Source organism: Pseudoliparis swirei, chromosome 10 (genome assembly GCF_029220125.1).
Source record: "Pseudoliparis swirei isolate HS2019 ecotype Mariana Trench chromosome 10, NWPU_hadal_v1, whole genome shotgun sequence".
NCBI classification, from domain to species: Eukaryota; Metazoa; Chordata; class Actinopteri; order Perciformes; family Liparidae; genus Pseudoliparis; species Pseudoliparis swirei.
Window position 1 is genome coordinate 5,823,823 of NC_079397.1, and position 17,397 is coordinate 5,841,219.

Genomic DNA, 17,397 nt, shown 5'->3' on the forward strand with positions numbered 1-17,397 from the left:
GAGTTCAGTGAGTGGCAGTGTGGGCTCCATGATGACGTTGGCTCGGACCGCTTCACGGAGGAGCAGCGGGGGGGCGGGGCTTAGCGAAGCGTCAATTAGGTTCAACTCAATTGCTGAGACATCAGCGAAAGGTTAACACAAACGAGTTGTACTCAAGGTACAACAAATTAACTTAGATCAGCATATTCTGCCTAATCTAACTTCCTCGGTCGGGATGACCAGTCCAGTGTGTGTCAAAGGGCAACATGCTCAAAGAGTGTGTTCCATGTGAAGGTCCATGTGATATGTTGTTAACGTTAACAAAATAATCCACATTTTATCTTGACATAAATGACACAGCGCTCAAATTGTACTGTCTGGTCCACTGGTAGATATCCATCTGACGTGGTACTTTGACATAAAACCCCATAAAAGTTGATTTATTTCGTCAGAGTTAAGTTTGAGATGGACCAAATGCCAAAGGTAGGAGAATAATAATGTAGTATTCTTTTTATTAATGCTGGTCATTACCAGACAAAGAGAAAGACCTGCTGTAACTCTTCATTTTTTAAATTTATTTAGTTAAAATACATATGAAACAGATACAATAAATCATATTCCAAATGTTCACTTTAAAGTGTTACAAAAGTTATCACAAACTGTACACATCATGACAGCAGTTGCAGTTGTTCTTGCTCGATGTAGAATCAACCAATATGCAAACACTTACAGAATAAAGCTCGATACTGCTAAACATGGAATATTAAGGTAGAGTTGGCTTCACTGGGTCTCCAGTTTGATTTATTGTTCACAAGTATTACACGTGTATAAATTTCACTCAATTACAAGTCTGAGCTGTTCAGATTATCACAGAACAATAGAAATACATTGTGATGTTTCTATCTCCATAAATTCACAACAACTTCTTGAATACAAACAGTGCCATTGACAAGAATACTATTTACATATATTTTTTTATTTGAATACTCTAACATATTAATTTCTTACATTTTTCCCTCAATAGGTGTGTTTTTTAAAGAGGTGAGAGGCATGCTACAATTTAAAATATTTATTTTTATTATTGAGGGAAGTGCAAGGGGATAAAAGCACAAGTATATCCATGTGCAAGTAAGATAACAGTACATTGCCTTTTTTTCTCTTTGCTATGTTTTTTTATTTATTTTCTTATTACTCACATGAAACGAAGACGAGTCAATGTTTCGAGTCAGATGCATTGAACTTAATTTTCTATGGCTTTATGTATAAAAAATAAAAAAATGTAACAGTTGCAAATGTTTTATGGATTATATTTCCCTGATTTTGTAACTGGTGAGAGAAATATGTTGTGTAATAAAGTGTGTGTTCAAAATTGCATACTTGCGTATTGATACCATGTACTCAATAAGTATGTACTGCATACTGTCCACTAAACTAACAATTAGCAGACCGTTTATACTACACTCATGCAATATGCCTGCTCTGCGTCACATGACTGTATCCTTCGAGACCAGTCCGAGCTGCATGAAAATTGTTCACCACAGCAACTCTTTATTGAATATTTTCCAGCATTAATGCTATTTGGCCAATTGAGCATACAAGCTAAGCTCCGCCCCCTAAGTAAATATTCCGCAGCCTGTTAAGCTTTCCCTTTTTAGACGGCACATTGTTTACAGTAACAATGGTGGCCGATTTACCAATTTAAACACGGTACTTTGGCATTTTCAAAACAATAAGTCAGAGGTCGACAAAAGAAACCTTGGGTTTCTAGCGGGTAGATTTTATTAGCTAGCTCACTAATTAAGCTAACTTTAGCTTCAGAATTTGACTTTTTACTCTTTTAACTTTTTTGTTCTTGTAATTTTAGTCTAGAAGTCGTATTTCTGTTTCTATAAGTATGCTCAGGGAACATGCATAATTACATTCTACGTTTGCAGCTCAAGTTAGAACTGATAAACACACTGTTAAATCCATTGTTTACTTTTTTGGTCTTGTATTGATTATTTTGGAGAGGAACAAAATAAAGCTTGACAGGCTTGCCGTGACTAGTTATGCTTTTTAAGCTATGATTGGACACTAGTTTCTGAATCATTGGCACGTGCATTATCAAGAGGGACATTTGCAGTTTAAACAACAGTTTAATTACATTTAATGCACTTATAGGCGTAATACAAATGACCAACACATGTCTAAGTGCTGCTATTTTAATGTAAAATGATATGCTGAAAATGATCTGGTGTGTACAAAAATACATATGAAATTGTCATATTTGAAATATATTAAATGATTACAAAACACATGTTGATGTTTTGTTTATCTTTCTGTGAATGTTTGCTATTAAGCCTCTCTGGGGTCACATGGTAGAAAAAAGAAACTTGACGTGCAAATCTGAGCTACTGATGAAAGCCGAGTGTTCGAGTTGCCTTCTAACGCTTGTTGAGATTAGCTAGTAGGAGTGGTGTAAAACAAAATTAGGAATATTAAATACACTCATGCAACCTTTCATTATATAACATTTAATGTTGCCAATACAAATGAATACTTTTGGTAACAAATGCTTTTGAGTCCTCTAAATCAGTGGTTCTCAAATGGGGGTACGTGTACCCTTGGGGGTACGTAAAATTGTATTAAAATATATTTGAAAATACTCATTTAATAAATATTCAATAAAATACAAGTGTAAGTTCATAAACTGAATTGTTATAAATGATATATTATTGCAAAATGCTGCGTATTACATTTCTTTTTCAACCCAAAATGCTTTGCACTGGTCACGGGGTGCTCGGCTAAAACAAATATTTCACAGGGGTTACATACCTCAAAAAAGGTTGAGAACCACTGCTCTAAATGGTTCTTCTTGGTGCGGTCATGATGGATAAAGTCAGAGGGGAACAAAGATGGAGAGTTCTTAGTAAGTCCGTCTGCTTTAAAATTTAAAAACAATATAGCGCAATAGATGCTATTTCACAAATCGCACGCGTAATGTTTAAGATTGTATCGTGAATTAAGTATCGTGATACTATTGCCTCCCCCTTTTAGCTATAGCACCAAATCTTAGCTACAAATGACGAGCACCTTAAATGTACAAACTTTGCGTACTTACGCTAGAATGTAGGACACCGATTACAAAATGGTTTGCACGGATTTACACATGAAGTTTCCTTTTTTTTTTTTTTTTACAATGTGACCATAGATGGACTTTTCTAGTTTGCTACATGTATCTGCTACACCGTCTCTACATCTGAGAGTCCGGGTGACTTTTCTGACGTCTGCAGGTGACGGTGGACGATTAACAGCTGGTTTTATACAACCGTAACGTTTGTGACTGAAGAATTTCAAGACAGATTTTACCCAGCCCTTGTAAACACTCATGTACCTGCATTCTTAAGCAAATACCTGGATTGAGACTCACTGGATTCATTGAATGTTTTTCATCAAGTCAATGTTTTCATGGCGTCGAGCAGCGTAGCCCTTGAACTTCCTGCCATTTAGAAAGGGGAATGCTACCTCACTCCGGAGCTCTAGGGCCAGGGGGAACTTTTTTCTTTTTCTTTTTCAAAATCTTAAAAAGGGCGATGCAGCTGCGAGTGACTCCTCGATGACTTCTCGCAGTGAATGGCTACAATTCATGTGGTCTGTGTTTATGTAAAGCCTTTCGGAGAACTTCAAAGCAGATGTGTGAAAAAACCCCGAAAAAAACCAGCTCTGACGAGCACTTGAAGGACCCGAGTTTGAATAAACAAACGAGAAGGATTGTAATGCAAACTTGTTTTTAGAAACATACATAAGAAATGATGTCTCGTACAACGTGCTCACAGGAGAATTTAGCAACTCTAAACAAACACCTGTTGTTTACAGGGTCGGTGTTACCACGCCACCTGCCATCCTCAGGGCGTCTGAGGCTGTTTGGGTGAAGGACACGAACCGTGACTCTCAAAGCTTGATGCTCTTCCAGGCAACTGCAAGGTAAGATATCACAAAACACGACACATTATAGAGGCCTCAGGGTGGACTGTGATCATAGGCAAAAAAAAGGGGGAAAAAAGAAGTTGCATTGACACAGCTGGGTCCGGTCACATTAGGCAGCCGATCCAGATCGTGGCTTTGTATTTGACTTTGATTCGTAGCGACTTCTAATATATTTACTTCACTCTTATGTCCGTCATCCACATCGGTTATAAACTTACTTACTTGTGCGTATGTGCATATGTTGGTGATGTTACTTCATATTTTAACAAGACAAGAGTGTAACTCTGTTACGATGTATGAGTGGTAAGCCATGATTCAATATGCGGTGTTACATTTTAAGCATCCCAATCCCCTTGTAGACCTGAAAGTTGACTGTCAAAAAATGAAGCTCTCTTTAGGAACAACACTCTCTGTTTGGCTATTGTGACAGATTCCAGCATTTTGCACAGCAGAGGGAAAAAAAGACTTTGTTGGATAAGAAAAATGAGATCGTCACCTTCAAAAACGAGGCTGTTAGATACCGATGAAACCACTCGGGCAACAAAGATCCTCTTCTGTTTGTGTGCTTCTTATCAAAATATAGCATAAGACACAGCTTCCATTTTAAACTTCCTATATAGCTTGGGAGCGGGCGTTAAATGCTCGTCCACTGGTCTGGACACCCTCACTGTCCATATGCAATGAGTGTTTATTACAGAACAATATTTTGACATGAGCTACAGAGGACACTGTTTTTGCTTATGATCACAGTTTTCCTTTTTCACCAAAGCTAATGAAGTAGATTTACCACTGAAAACGGGTAATCACCTGTGTTTTCCTATTCGTCGGATGGTAAGTGGGTGGGGCAAAAGAGGAAGAAACATTGATAACATGTACAATATGAAATACATTACAGGGGGGGGCAGGAGGGGCACAGTTGGCCTTCCAGCAACTGTGAAATTATCTTACTAGCTAGCAAACTGTTTTGTTTGCGTCTGAGATGATGTCTTTCAGTACTTGATAATAAAATATCTCTTTTTAAGTGTGACATGAGTTAAATGGACATGCATGAAACATGTAAGCAAGACATTATTTGAGTTGTTGGAAAGCACCTTAAACCAAACTTAGCTGGCTGAATGCAGAGATTGAGTTGATGTAGATCTTCTTAAATGACTCCTTGCAAGACAGTGAAGAAATGTCCCAAATATATTCCTTCAAGTTTATCATTTATATTCTTTATGATTTTTACAGACAAATATCGTAATTTTTGAATGAAAATGTAAATTGGCCGAAAATAGTTTTTGTAATATTGTATGGACTTTTTTGTCCCCATGTACCAAACACTTGTTTCTTCTAATGTCCGTAAAGGAGGTCTGTCTAGAATGTAATTTCAGTATTTCTAAATCAGAAGAAAAACAGCTGCTTGCAAAAAATGCATCTCTCAAAAATGTTGAAATATTTAAAAAGAATCTAAACAAAACTGTGAAAGAAAATCTGCAAAGCAAATGGCACTTGTATGACATGAATTTGAGAACGTTTAACTCTTAATAATTTTTTCATTAGATTTTCCTGCCGTTTTGTAATATACAAAACAAATACAGGGACATTGATTAAGTGTGTTGATAATAATAATGTAATCTACATGAATGAAATATATCAGGAAGCTCAAGCACACAGAATATGACAAAGTCCCATTCAGGATCTCTGTAAATAGGAGTTATTTAAGTAATCAGGGACAAAAGACGAGTGTCTATACCTCTCCCAGAGCGTGCCAATGAGTGATGGGCTTCCGCGGGTAAGCCAACATTTCGTTCCAGTGATCTCGACCAAGACCCTCGACATCTGGCCCGGTGCGGCACACGCCGATCACCTCATTGTGTCCAACTCTGTAAGTAGTGAAACACACGTGAAGACCAGTGGCGGTTCGTCCATAGAGGGCGCTAGGGCGCCGCCCCTCTTAACATTTTGAGATGAAAAAAAAAAAGAAGAAGAAATAAAATAAATACATCCTGTCAAAAAACATTATATACCAAATCATTTAAATAGTAAATATACCGTGTTGACGCGCTAAATGTGTGTGGGAGACCGTCAGCCTGTCAACAACCACTTAAGTTAATGTGACAAAATATAATATATCGCCACTCATTATCACGGAGAGAAGCCCCGCCCCATTTTCGGGGCTCCGGCCCAACGTGTGTGTGCGGCAGCGAGCAAACATTTCACGGTCGTTTCGGCAAGGACGGCTTCTCATTGGCGGATGAAACGTGACTCTTGGGGCACAAAAATGTGCGCTCATTGGCCAATGACATCGTTTTATTATTTCACGTGATTGGACTATTCGGCAGATCAGAGACCGGTATCGTTCCCTCAGCCCAGAGAGCTCCACGGAGCTACACGAGCAGGTTGCTAACGGAGCTGTTAGCTGGAGGCTCAGTGAGTAATGCGCTGTTTAGTTTCCCCTGTCTGTTGTTCCAAAGTCCTGGGACTGAAACTCTCTGGACTACAACGGGGGGAGGGATCTAAAGAGCTTCAGACAAGTGTAAAGCACAAATCTTGCCGCAGTTATCTAGCTAAGAGTATGGAGCTAACTCGCTAACAGCATGAAGCTAACCCTGTTTGCAGAGCAGAGCAGCAGAAGGAGACCCAACTGGCATCGAAAACACAACGAAGAAGTTCTGAAAAACAGACACATTCCCTCAAGAATAATGGAAACAGGCTCGTTACAGACATGATTGACTTTAACCAGAGAGTTATGGAGAAGTTTGCCAACTTTAAAGAGAGGAGGCTACTTTTCTTTACAGTAGTGGGTCTGCTCTGTCACCCAATGTAACATGTGTGGCTCTCTTGATGTCGATTTTTTCTCTCTCCTCCCTCCTCCCCTTCTTCCTGCTTGGCCTCTCTCGTCATGTCTTGTCTTTTTTTGCCTTTCTTCTCTCTCATCTTCTCTCTAAACCAAACCATGGACCCATCAACATCTGATCATCTGGTCTCTCTCTCAGTCTCTCAACATACTCTTCTTACGAGAAGCTTGGGTTGGAGAAGCTTCTGCCCGTCGTTGCTGCTGCGCCTGCCGGTCGGTATCGATGTGATGGCCGTGCCTAACCGTGTGCCTCGTAGCCTTCATCTAGGACTACCCTATCCGACTATGATTGGGATTTCTGCTGTTTGGGTTTTTTTGGATTTTTGGTGAAAAATTGAGGAAAGGAAAAAGCAGGCGCTTAAAAAGCCCCTAAAAGCCCGAAAGACGGGATGGAGAAATTGGAATGATTTGAAAATGGTGGTGGTGCGCCAGATAAAAGCATCATAGCAGGCTGGCAGACAAACAATCCCAATCTTTTATCTCTCGCTCCTCCCTCAACCAAGCAGTTGCCTTGGCCTACTGGAACACTGGAACAACACAACCCTGCCTGAAGAAGTCATTCCCTTCCCATTCCCTATCACCCTCACCTGTTTTTGTTGGTTCCTGACCTTTCATTCCATGGCAATCACCATCGACTATCTCTGCTTGGACTGACTCTGTCTGTCTGTTGTGGGGGACGGAGGAATACATACCCTGACACACTTTCAATAATACTCATTAATACTGATTTGCCCCCATCCCCCTCCCCCCATCCGCTTTACCCCCTTTTACCCCCAGTGACGGCGCTGGGGCTGGCTGCTGGCGCTGTGTTGCTGCCGCCCCTGGCTGCTGCTTGCTGCTGGTGTTCTGCCTGCCCCTGCCCCCAATGGATGGGCTTATTACCTTTGTTTTCCCTTCCTACCTCCCCCCTCTATGTAAATGTGCTCATCACTAAAATATGGTATGTGCTGTGCTCAGGTGTTTTTTTCTCCCTCCCACTGTGGCTCTCGGGGGATAGTCGTGGGTGGTCTTCTTTTTCTTCTTATGTTATGCTGTAATCTTCATCTTGTCTTTCTTAATTTTTCTTCGATCTCTTTCTGACTCTATTCTGCTCTGAACCTCTTTCATGTGAGGGTGAAACTCTTTTATTTTGCAAACCTCTGAAACCCAGCCCAATGTTCCTTAAAGCTGCTCTGAACCTCTCATGCCCAAAGTTACAGTGTGTTGATAGTTGTTATTGGACAGTGTTGAGCACGGAGTTTTCTTGAAATAAAGCGTTGTTTTTTACAATATTCTACTCAAAACCTCTTTTCTTCTCATTGTTGAGTGCTATTTAAACCACTGCGCCCCCCCCCCAAAAAAAATTCACCAGCCGCCACTGGTGAAGACACATTTTGGATGCACCATCTTCTCGTCGTCCAGCAACAGGCACAAAGTTGCGCTCCAAAGTCCCCAATTCTTGACTTGGAGACAGCACATTATCCTGCACCGTAGGACAAGTATCTGGTGACGGCTCGACTCACCGATCATAATCCATCACCATGATGGACAGACTGACTTGTTCCACGTTCTCCGGGGGAATGTCGAAGATGATGGCCTCGTTGTACACTGGATTGAGGGTGCTCTTCTTGGTGGTTGATTTTCGCTTCTTTAACCTCCGTCCATCACATATCAGGTAAACCTTCACGTAAGGGTCTGGGAGACATGTTTACTGTCATATGATGATGATGTCAACCAAAACTTACGGAACAAAACATTAAACGGAAACTATTCTAAGATGTTCTATTCACATGTCTTTTCACACTCAGGTGTGCTGAAGCTTCACAAAATACAAAAGGTTTCCTTTTTCACAGTGGAAAGCACATCTGACAGACGTATGCTGACAGCTTGTACTATTATATAATTTTAATAATTCGTCCTCTACGGCCCCATTACTTTCTCTTTTCCATTTCCCATCTTAAGTGGCCAGCCGCTGTCTTGTTTCAGCTAAGTTTGATTCATGCCTCAGCATGTGAGCTACATCTTGGATCATCGAGGTCTGGGTCGTGGAATTCCTGCTACCAACTACGCCACTGCCCTGTTGAGACTCCGCCCACTGTTGAGACTCCGCCCACTCCTCCTCTCTACCTCCATCTACCTGATGGATCGTGGAGGTCTCCATCGTGGAATATGCCTACTACCAACTATTCAAACACTCTGTCATATTCATTGAATGTATTTTAACTCTAAATCTGTCCTTCTGTACACATGACATCTATTGCACCTGTCCATCCTGGAGAGGGATCCTCCTCTGTTGCTCTCCTGAAGATTTCTTCCCTTTTTCCCCCCTGAAGGGTTATTTGGGAGTTTTTCCTGATCCGATGTGAGGTTTTGGGACAGGGATGTCTATGTGTACAGATTGTAAAGCACTCCGAGACAAATTTGTAATTTGTGAAATTGGGCTGTACAAATAAACTGAATTGAATTGAATTGAATTGAATCTTATTCGCCACATCAAATTCGCTGTCAAGTTACCTGATGAGCCTGTGATGTCCATGGCTTTAAGGTTTCTGCACTTGATGACTGTTAGGGTCATTCTTCCTGCTGTGGGGAGGTAGCACAACGAGTACATGATCTCTCCCAGGTCAATACTCTCCTGGAGACAAGAAAAAAGACGTGCATTTTCAAGCTTTTGAAGGAGTAAACAGGTCAGTAAATAAAGTATTTTGTTAGCTACATGTGGTTTACTATTTTGGTCCAAACATACAATATATTGGTTTGCCATGAAATATTGCACCGACATTCATGACAGCAGGAGGATACATTTTCATTTGTCCAAAACTTTGCTCCTGCAAAACCAATTAGGTATCCTGCGTTTGGTTCAATGTCCAAAAATAAAAGGGTCGAACACAGTGCGAGTCTGTCCTCTGACGGTGGTTAGAGTCGTGGTAGAAGATATTGATTGTCATAGAAACATTAAAAAAGAACGCTCTCATTGCCTCTTTAGTGAAACTCTGGTATGAAGCGCTTACAAGCACCGAGCGAGTGCTTTTCTGACAGAAAGAAAAATGTTTTGAGGGGTTCAAGTTGCAAGACTAAAACACGGACAACGTACAGGCGGGATACCGTTGTGGTAGCGACCTGTCAATCACACGGTTACCACGTCTTCATATTATTGTAGTTATTGGCACATGGAAATATAAATGGTGACTATTCATATCAATCAAATGCATCAGTATAACTAGAACAGGCACTCGGTAGAGCGCATACCTTCGCATATCACAAGATTGAGCATTGAATTATGAACATTTTGGCATTAGTTGCATGCCAATTGGATAAAAAGAAGATTTTGACCTTTTCATGACCTTGACCTTTGACCCGATCGATCCCAAAATCTAATGAAATGGTCCCCGGATAATAACCAATCATCCCACCAAATTTCATGCGATTCGGTTTAATACTTTTTGAGTTATGCGAGTAACACGCAAACAAATAAATAAATAAATACTCAATGCGAAGGTAATGTTTTGATCGCCGAGGCAGAGGCACCTGAGTAAACTGTGATAATGTAGGACTAAAATGCATTCTGGGCTAAATAACCACTTTATACTGTCTGAGAGAAACATCTCAATATTGTTTGTGTAAATACTTAAAGGCTTGAGAGTATGTGTGTGGCAGTTAACCTCATTTACTTCTGTTGCTATATATATATCTCTGAGGAGTACCCAGCAGTTTCTGGAAAATGTGTGTGGGTGTAAAATGCATTTCCCAAAGCCTTTTAATTATGCAATGCGTTCCACCGCCCATGTTCATGGAACGCTGTTGATAAATTCTGATTATTAGAAGTGATTCAGTGCAATACTGCAATGTGCAATGTTTAGACCTTTCCTAAAAATAGTACGAATTTCCCTGTTGACTCTTTGACGGCAAAGACGTGCAACGTTTCTTACGTAGCAACGATGTCCACGTATGTAGAGTTTTGTGTGTACGTGTGAACGACCAACTCACTGTAGTCGCTGCATGAATATCTTTCCACACCACGGCCTCCCGGGAAAGATCGGAGAGTTCAAAGAGGTTGTCCACCACCACCTCGCCGATCATATCGTGGCTGGTGAAGCGGTCGAAGTCGTAGACGCTGAAGTGCAGCTTGCGGTTGCAAATCTCATCGTACACCACGGGGAAACAGAAGGTCTCGTCGAACATGGGGTTCAGATTCTTGCGGTGGACGCGAGTCTGGAACTTCTTCTTCCTCTCCGGCAGCAGGTAGATCTTAACGTACGGGTCGGAGGTGCCCGTGAAGTCTTTGGCAGGCAGCTCCAAGGCTCTGAGGATTCTCACCACCAGAGATTGCTCCTCGTGGTCGTAACACAGCGAGAAGCTGAGCTTTCCGCAAGTCTCCACGGGCTCTCTGGTTCCATCCTCTGAGTCCACAGATTTCTGCTTGTAGAGTTCCGGCTTTATTCTTCCAATGCTCACTGTGGAAGATTGGCGGAGAGGCACCGTATCCATGTTGAAGTCAACGCTGGTGACATTCATCTGACGAGGCAGGTGGCGGCGGAATGAATTGTGCCTGTTGGAAAAGGGTAAAGGGCATTGGGTAAATGTCTCAAGTGTCAGTGTTACGTATGAGTGGCTTTGCTATGAGGATGGCTTATGGTTTGTCAGGAGAGGGTTATTATCTGAAAAGCAACATGCATAATAATGAGGTGATCATGGAGCATGCATTGAGACATTGATGCTCAAAAGAGGGTCCTAGATCTTCAGGTAAAAAAGCAGACATATTCATTAAACAACAAGACAACACTTCCTTTGAGGTAGATCTTAATTTGCCTCAAATCTGTCCTTTCGAGTACAACAAGGACACTGCCTGACGACAGAGTAAACTCAGCATCCTCTCTCTCTTTTTACTGAACATAGGTGTTTTTTACCCTGAAAGTAGTCCCAGACTAACATCACAAGTGGCCTCATTTTCTTCCTCTTTTGTCACCACTGACCATGGGTTTTAGTTGGTGGCGGGAAGGGGGGGGGAGACATAGCACCTGAATGCGGCAAATGTCTTTTAAGTTAACATCTTTTGATGAAAAGAAAACCCTGACGGCTGTGTTTGGCTCGCAAATCTCGTCACCTAGCAACTGGCCCTCCTCCTTTCTGACAGTAAGACAAATCACGGCGTTCTGACAGCCGTGGCACAAATGATGCGACACCGGAATCACCGCGGAACAGGTGATACTCGACACTTGACTATTGTAAATAAATTAGAAGGCAACCTGTCGCCGAAGAGCGAAAACAAACCTAAAGTTTAAAAAATAATGCGAAACACATTGAATACTAACTGGACAGAGAATACTCGTAACTATTTGTATTTTGTAGTTATCGTCTTTTAATATCCTTTTAAAACACTCAAGGTTAGTTACACTAAATCCACTACTCACACCAGAGCTAACACTCTTATTTTAGTTCTAAATGTCATGAACATAAACAAAGAAGTTGTAGGTAATGCAAGTTTATATTCCTAACAATCAGAAAGTTACAAACACATAGGTTTATTAGCAATTTCCAATATATATATATATATATATATATATTTATTTGTAATTGCTTGATATATGAATTCTCTTTATTTATGTATTATATCAACACATATAATCATGTTCGGACATGCTAGGTAAGAATCTTCCATCATGATAATAATGCCCCCACTGTGTAGGACTGTAGGTGATAATAAATAGTACATTTTTTCCCTTGTCCTAAAAAATGTCCTTAATTACAGCCCAATCGTTGTCTTAATGTCCTGCCTGTAAATTAAACTGTCTGTACTTGCTAATAAATAGACTAATCAGAAATGCACAGTCGTCATAACGCCCTTTGCCTCACTCGGAGGCCGTTCACGTCATAATTACACGACTTTCGGAGCAAAGGGAGTCAGACGGCAGCATTGGGCGCTCTGACCTCTGCAACTCAGGTTCCCACAGATTCATGTCAGAGAACTACAGTGACATTCAGGTAACGTAGAAGACATGGTAGGCTCACTCTAGAGACAATCAGTGCGTTTACATGCAATCTAATTATTGGCTTAGTCGGACTGAAATCGAATTATCCGTTTCATGTAAACACCTTTGTCGGACTATGTGCAGTCCGACTTCGATCCGATTAACACCCCTGGATAGCTCGATCCGATCCAGTTGATAATTTGACTCCCGCGGCATGTAACGGTGAATTCGATTCGGAACTGGACTTTGCGTCTTTGCGCATGCTCGAGATCCCGCCGCCCTCCTCCCCTCCCTCCCTCCCATGTCGTGACCCGGAAGTCGAAAGAGACGATAAATTAAATTCTCCATGTACCTTCGGCGACGGCGTCTTCTCTCCGTTATCAACTCAGCCAATAGCGCCATTTGCATTCGCTGTACTCCTATTAACACCATGGAAGAATAGTAGAGGGATGTAGCTTCGCCTTGCTCTCTGTTCGCCATCTTTCTCGAAATGTTGTTGTTGGTGGTGGTGAAGAGGTCAAGCGGAAATGGCTGTATCACCACGAGTTGTAATGAAAACAGCGCCACCTATCGTATCGGATATCACATGCTTTCGGCCAATGATTCGAATTACTCACTGCCATTTATATTGGGATAACAGCAGATCCCCCAAAAGATAGCATAGTCCGACTAAAGCAAGATTCGAATTATACCATCATGTAAACGCACTGAGTGTCTGATTTAAAACATGGCAGTGCGACACGGTACAATGGATGGATGTGAAGGGCTCACTTTAAGCTAATGAAAACGCGACGATTCATAGTTTTCATTATTGTTATTCGTTATCGTACAGTATATTTCTGAAGGTGAATCCTTCTAAATCCTACACACTTGCCCTTTAAGCTAATATTTGGCACTGGCTGGTGTTTGGGCTCGAGCTGAGAGCATATTGTAGGTGTTTTTGTCATTTAAAAAGGAAACAATCAGCGATAATCGTGAATTACCGCCAAAAGAGTAGGCGGAAGGATTAAGAAAGTGGGCATTGGAATCTATAACCTGGCCTTTCTGCATCTCTCGTGGGTGTGTAATTCATGAAGACCGCCGTCTCAATGTAATTGAATAAACGAGCCGCACGACAAACCGAAGCAATTGTCAATAATGGCTTCCTCTGAGAAACTGAGCGCAGCTGACTGGCGCGCCTCACCAGAAGAACCAACAACCAATCCGCCATGACAGCTTCCAGCCCACAGCGGCGCTAATTACGGACGATCTAGTTTAAACACAGTGCTGGAGAAACAAAGAGGAGCGTGAGCCGGTCGTTTTAATTACTGTGGTCGCTTACCGCCGTCGCCGCACAACCCCGACTCCGCACATATAGAATGAAGAGAGATTACAGGGTTTGAACAGCGACGAGGAGATTTACTGGCTGGCTGATGGGCCTTCAGGAGGAGATTGTTCTTTTTGTTGTTTTTTTAACCCTAAAATCCTTTTTCTTCTGGTCAGACAGTGCAAGAGACACACAATTCAACACGTGCCGGCGTTTCAAGGTCAGAGGATATAGCCCACGCTGCTCTCTGCATGACACGTGCCAAACCACCTCAAGGAACGTGTCACATGTGTCAGGACTTTGCATTGTGCTGGGGGAGGGGAGGACCAACCAGCCATTTGTGTCGTAATTGTAAGCACCAGATGTGTGCATGCTAATCGGATGGTTTGTGTACGGTACCTGGAGGAGGAGGTGGGCTCCGTGGTCTGCCTCTGGATCTTCGCCTGCTGGCTGAGCTTCTCCCTCAGGGCCGTTTGCACCTCGGCGGGGATGTCCGGAGACGTCTGGCTGATCTTCATGGCCGCCTCCAGGAGCTTGACGGTGCTCCGTCCGTTCGGCTTCACTTCCAGCGGGCGCTTCTTCTCCAACTCCGCCGCTTTGCACTTGGGGACCGGCGGTGAGCCGGGGTGCGGCGCGGGCGGCGGCGGCGGCGCCTCGGGGAAACCCACGTGGAGGCCATTTTCGGCGTGCGCCGACAGAGCCTTGCTCCTCCAAATAGGCCAGCACAGCTTCCAAAAGACAAAGAGAGAGACTACCAACAGGGCGAGGCCACAGAAACCCACGACCACAGCAAGGAGACTAATAGAGATGTCTAGATGTAACAATGGAGAGACCCATAGAGGAGAACAGAGACACATATGGAGGAGAAGGACAAGCAAGCGAGGGAGGGAGACAGAATATGACGGACACACATGCAAGGGAGAAAGAGGAAAAAAAGGAGAGAAAGCCAGCTGTAAGAAAGAAGGGGCAGCATATGCACCTGTTTGATAAAGCAGGACAATATAAAGTAATGTATGCACCACAACATGAAGAGAATCACATGACTTTTCCTTTTCTTGTGGATATTTAAACTTTGCACTGTGTATTGTTGTTTCATAATATGCAGTGAGGCTGAATACAGCTTTTCAAAACGTGTGAATCAAACCGACACCGAGTAAATTACCCAGATTGCAAAGCCTTTCAGATGGCCAAATGTCTGTGTTCCACCTGTTGTTATTCCACCAGTCTGGACTGAGCCGCAGCGAGATGCGTAACAGGTGGAGAAAGACTTTCGCAACAGTTCAACGCGATACAACGCAGACAGCTATAAGAGCTATTATCTATTAGATTTGATATTATACCAAGTGAGAGATGTGTTCTTTATTTTCTTTCAAATGCTGCAACAAGTCAATTCCTCTCTACGACGCAGACACACGCGAGTGTATAACTGAAGGAATTGGAGGAAGAAAATAAATACTTTTTTTAGGAGAAGGGGGGCATTTACCTGCATGTCCTTTACCTGGTATGTTGCTCTCCAGGGGAAATATGTCCGAACATTTCTCCGGGTCGACGTGTCCCGTGAGACAAAGGTCCGTAATGATTTGGAGAGCCCTTTGGCACAAGGTGATGCTGTCCTCCTTCCGGAGACTCATGTCTCCCCTGTTAAGCCATTGCACGCCGGGGGAGCCGGGAGGGCGGTGGTTCATTTGGGCTGTATATATATATATGGATATTATTCGCCGCAGAGTGCAGCCCGTCCGCGGGAGAGAGCAGAGAGGCGCGCGGCGTCCTGATCCATATCCAGCGCGTAACGAGGAGCGACTGTGTCGGCACTGTGGTCCAAGTCCAACCCTTGGCGGCGTCCAATAGCGATGCGCAAAGATGTGCGAGTGAGTCCTGTTGGTGGGTGCCAGTCAGGGAACTGTTTGTTCTCGAAACGACTAGAGTTCCTCCTGAGGGACTGGCGACCCCCGTGTGTGTGTGTGTCCCCGCCTTCCGTACAACACATGCTGGTTCCATAGATTCCAGAGTCCTCCACGGCTGGTCAACGTCTCCCTGACGAGATAATCGGTGAGGGATCATAGATGGATGGATGAATTTCAACAACAAAAAATTCACCATGAAGATATTAGATTCCAGTACTTTTGTTATTCCCTGTGACTCAAGTGGTGCCCAATTGGCCATAAGATCCCTAAATAACCGAATCGATCCGATGTCAAAGAGCCACGTGACCACAGCTTTACGAAACATGGCTTTGAATATTCATAATATGGCATGATGTGGTTTCAACAGGTGTCTTAAAAAACTGTTAGATACATGGTGCATTGCTTTAGAATTATATCTAAATGATATTTAAAGCATATATAAAGTGTATGGATGTATGCTTATGTATGTTAATGATGTACTTTCATATGCACATTTGATATCTTCGACACATTTAAAATCGTAAATATTGTATAAGACAACTAAGACATCAGGATGCAAAGCTGTTGTTATTACATGTCTAAATTAATTATTCAATCTCGATGATTTAAAACCAATTATTACCTATTTGGCGCATTTTAAGCTAACAGCATGTGTAATCTTTCACAGTTATATAGCTCATACTATTTCTTTATTGCACATAACCACAGAGACCACTAATACAATGATCTTAGTTTAAACAATAACATTAATTGAAGGATTAGCTCTTATTTTTAATTACACTAACATCATGAAAATAACATTTAACATATAATAAATGGGCGAATTATTTATATTGCATGCCATTATTTCAGGATGCTTTAATAATATATTTAAAGGGAGAGGACTAAAATGTCTATTTTGCTTCTCAAAAGAACAATATACAAGAAACCAACAGATACGTTGATGTTCATGTGACCATATAAAACTACATTTACTTTATTCTCAACCACAGGACATATACATGCAGACACTGCTGCATAAAACAGGACAAGCATTCATAAAGTTCAAGGATCTTTTGACACTATATAGGCGCCATGGTTGCCTCCTCTGTAGTGCACTTATTCTTTGTATTGTCACGCTGTGCTTCTATCATTTATTTACCTTACAATCAATAGCAATGGGGGGAGGGGGGGGGGGGCACCAAACTGTAGCCAAGGGAAACTGGAAATTTCGGTGAAAAAAGAGAACAAGAACAACAGCTGCATTGAAAGAGATTCTTACTAACTCAAAGGAGCCAAGAAAAAAAACTGTTTTCACATTACACTCAGCACCACATGAGCATCTGTGTTTCCACACATTTTTCCTTGTTTTTGCAATAAATTGTTATTATTCATGTCCTCATACTTTGCCGGCTCATGATTTTGCATTTGTAAAGCTAATGTAGAACAAAACGGGTGATAATTCCGCCTCATAAA

The 17,397-nt window shown here is 42.1% G+C and overlaps 1 protein-coding gene across 2 annotated transcripts; it reads right to left on the minus strand.

Annotated features, from left to right (window-relative positions):
• Positions 1-576: 576 nt before the first annotated feature.
• Positions 577-15,779, minus strand: syt10 (synaptotagmin X). Of its 2 annotated transcripts, none has more exons than XM_056424955.1 (7): positions 15,537-15,779; positions 14,438-14,849; positions 10,751-11,312; positions 9,278-9,398; positions 8,287-8,458; positions 5,681-5,810; positions 577-3,935 (listed from the first exon to the last, which is right to left on the minus strand). In XM_056424955.1, the coding sequence occupies exons 1-7, from the start codon at positions 15,721-15,723 to the stop codon at positions 3,864-3,866; spliced, it is 1,656 nt and encodes a 551-aa protein (XP_056280930.1). In that variant the 5' UTR covers positions 15,724-15,779; the 3' UTR covers positions 577-3,863. The 2 variants fall into 2 exon arrangements, with proteins under 2 accessions (XP_056280930.1, XP_056280929.1); XM_056424954.1 differs by having other exon boundaries at positions 15,522-15,779.
• Between the last annotated feature and the right edge of the window lie 1,618 nt (positions 15,780-17,397).

Excerpts from the sequence above, each read along its gene's own strand:
- syt10 (XM_056424954.1), bottom strand. The coding sequence starts at position 15,723 with ATGAACCACCGCCCTCCCGGCTCCCCCGGCGTGCAATGGCTTAACAGG. Across the intron at positions 11,313-14,437 it reads GAGCCCACCTCCTCCTCCAG|GCACAATTCATTCCGCCGCC; the intron begins GTACCGTACACA and ends CTTTTCCAACAG. Across the intron at positions 9,399-10,750 it reads ATATTCATGCAGCGACTACA|GAGAGTATTGACCTGGGAGA; the intron begins GTGAGTTGGTCG and ends TCTTGTCTCCAG.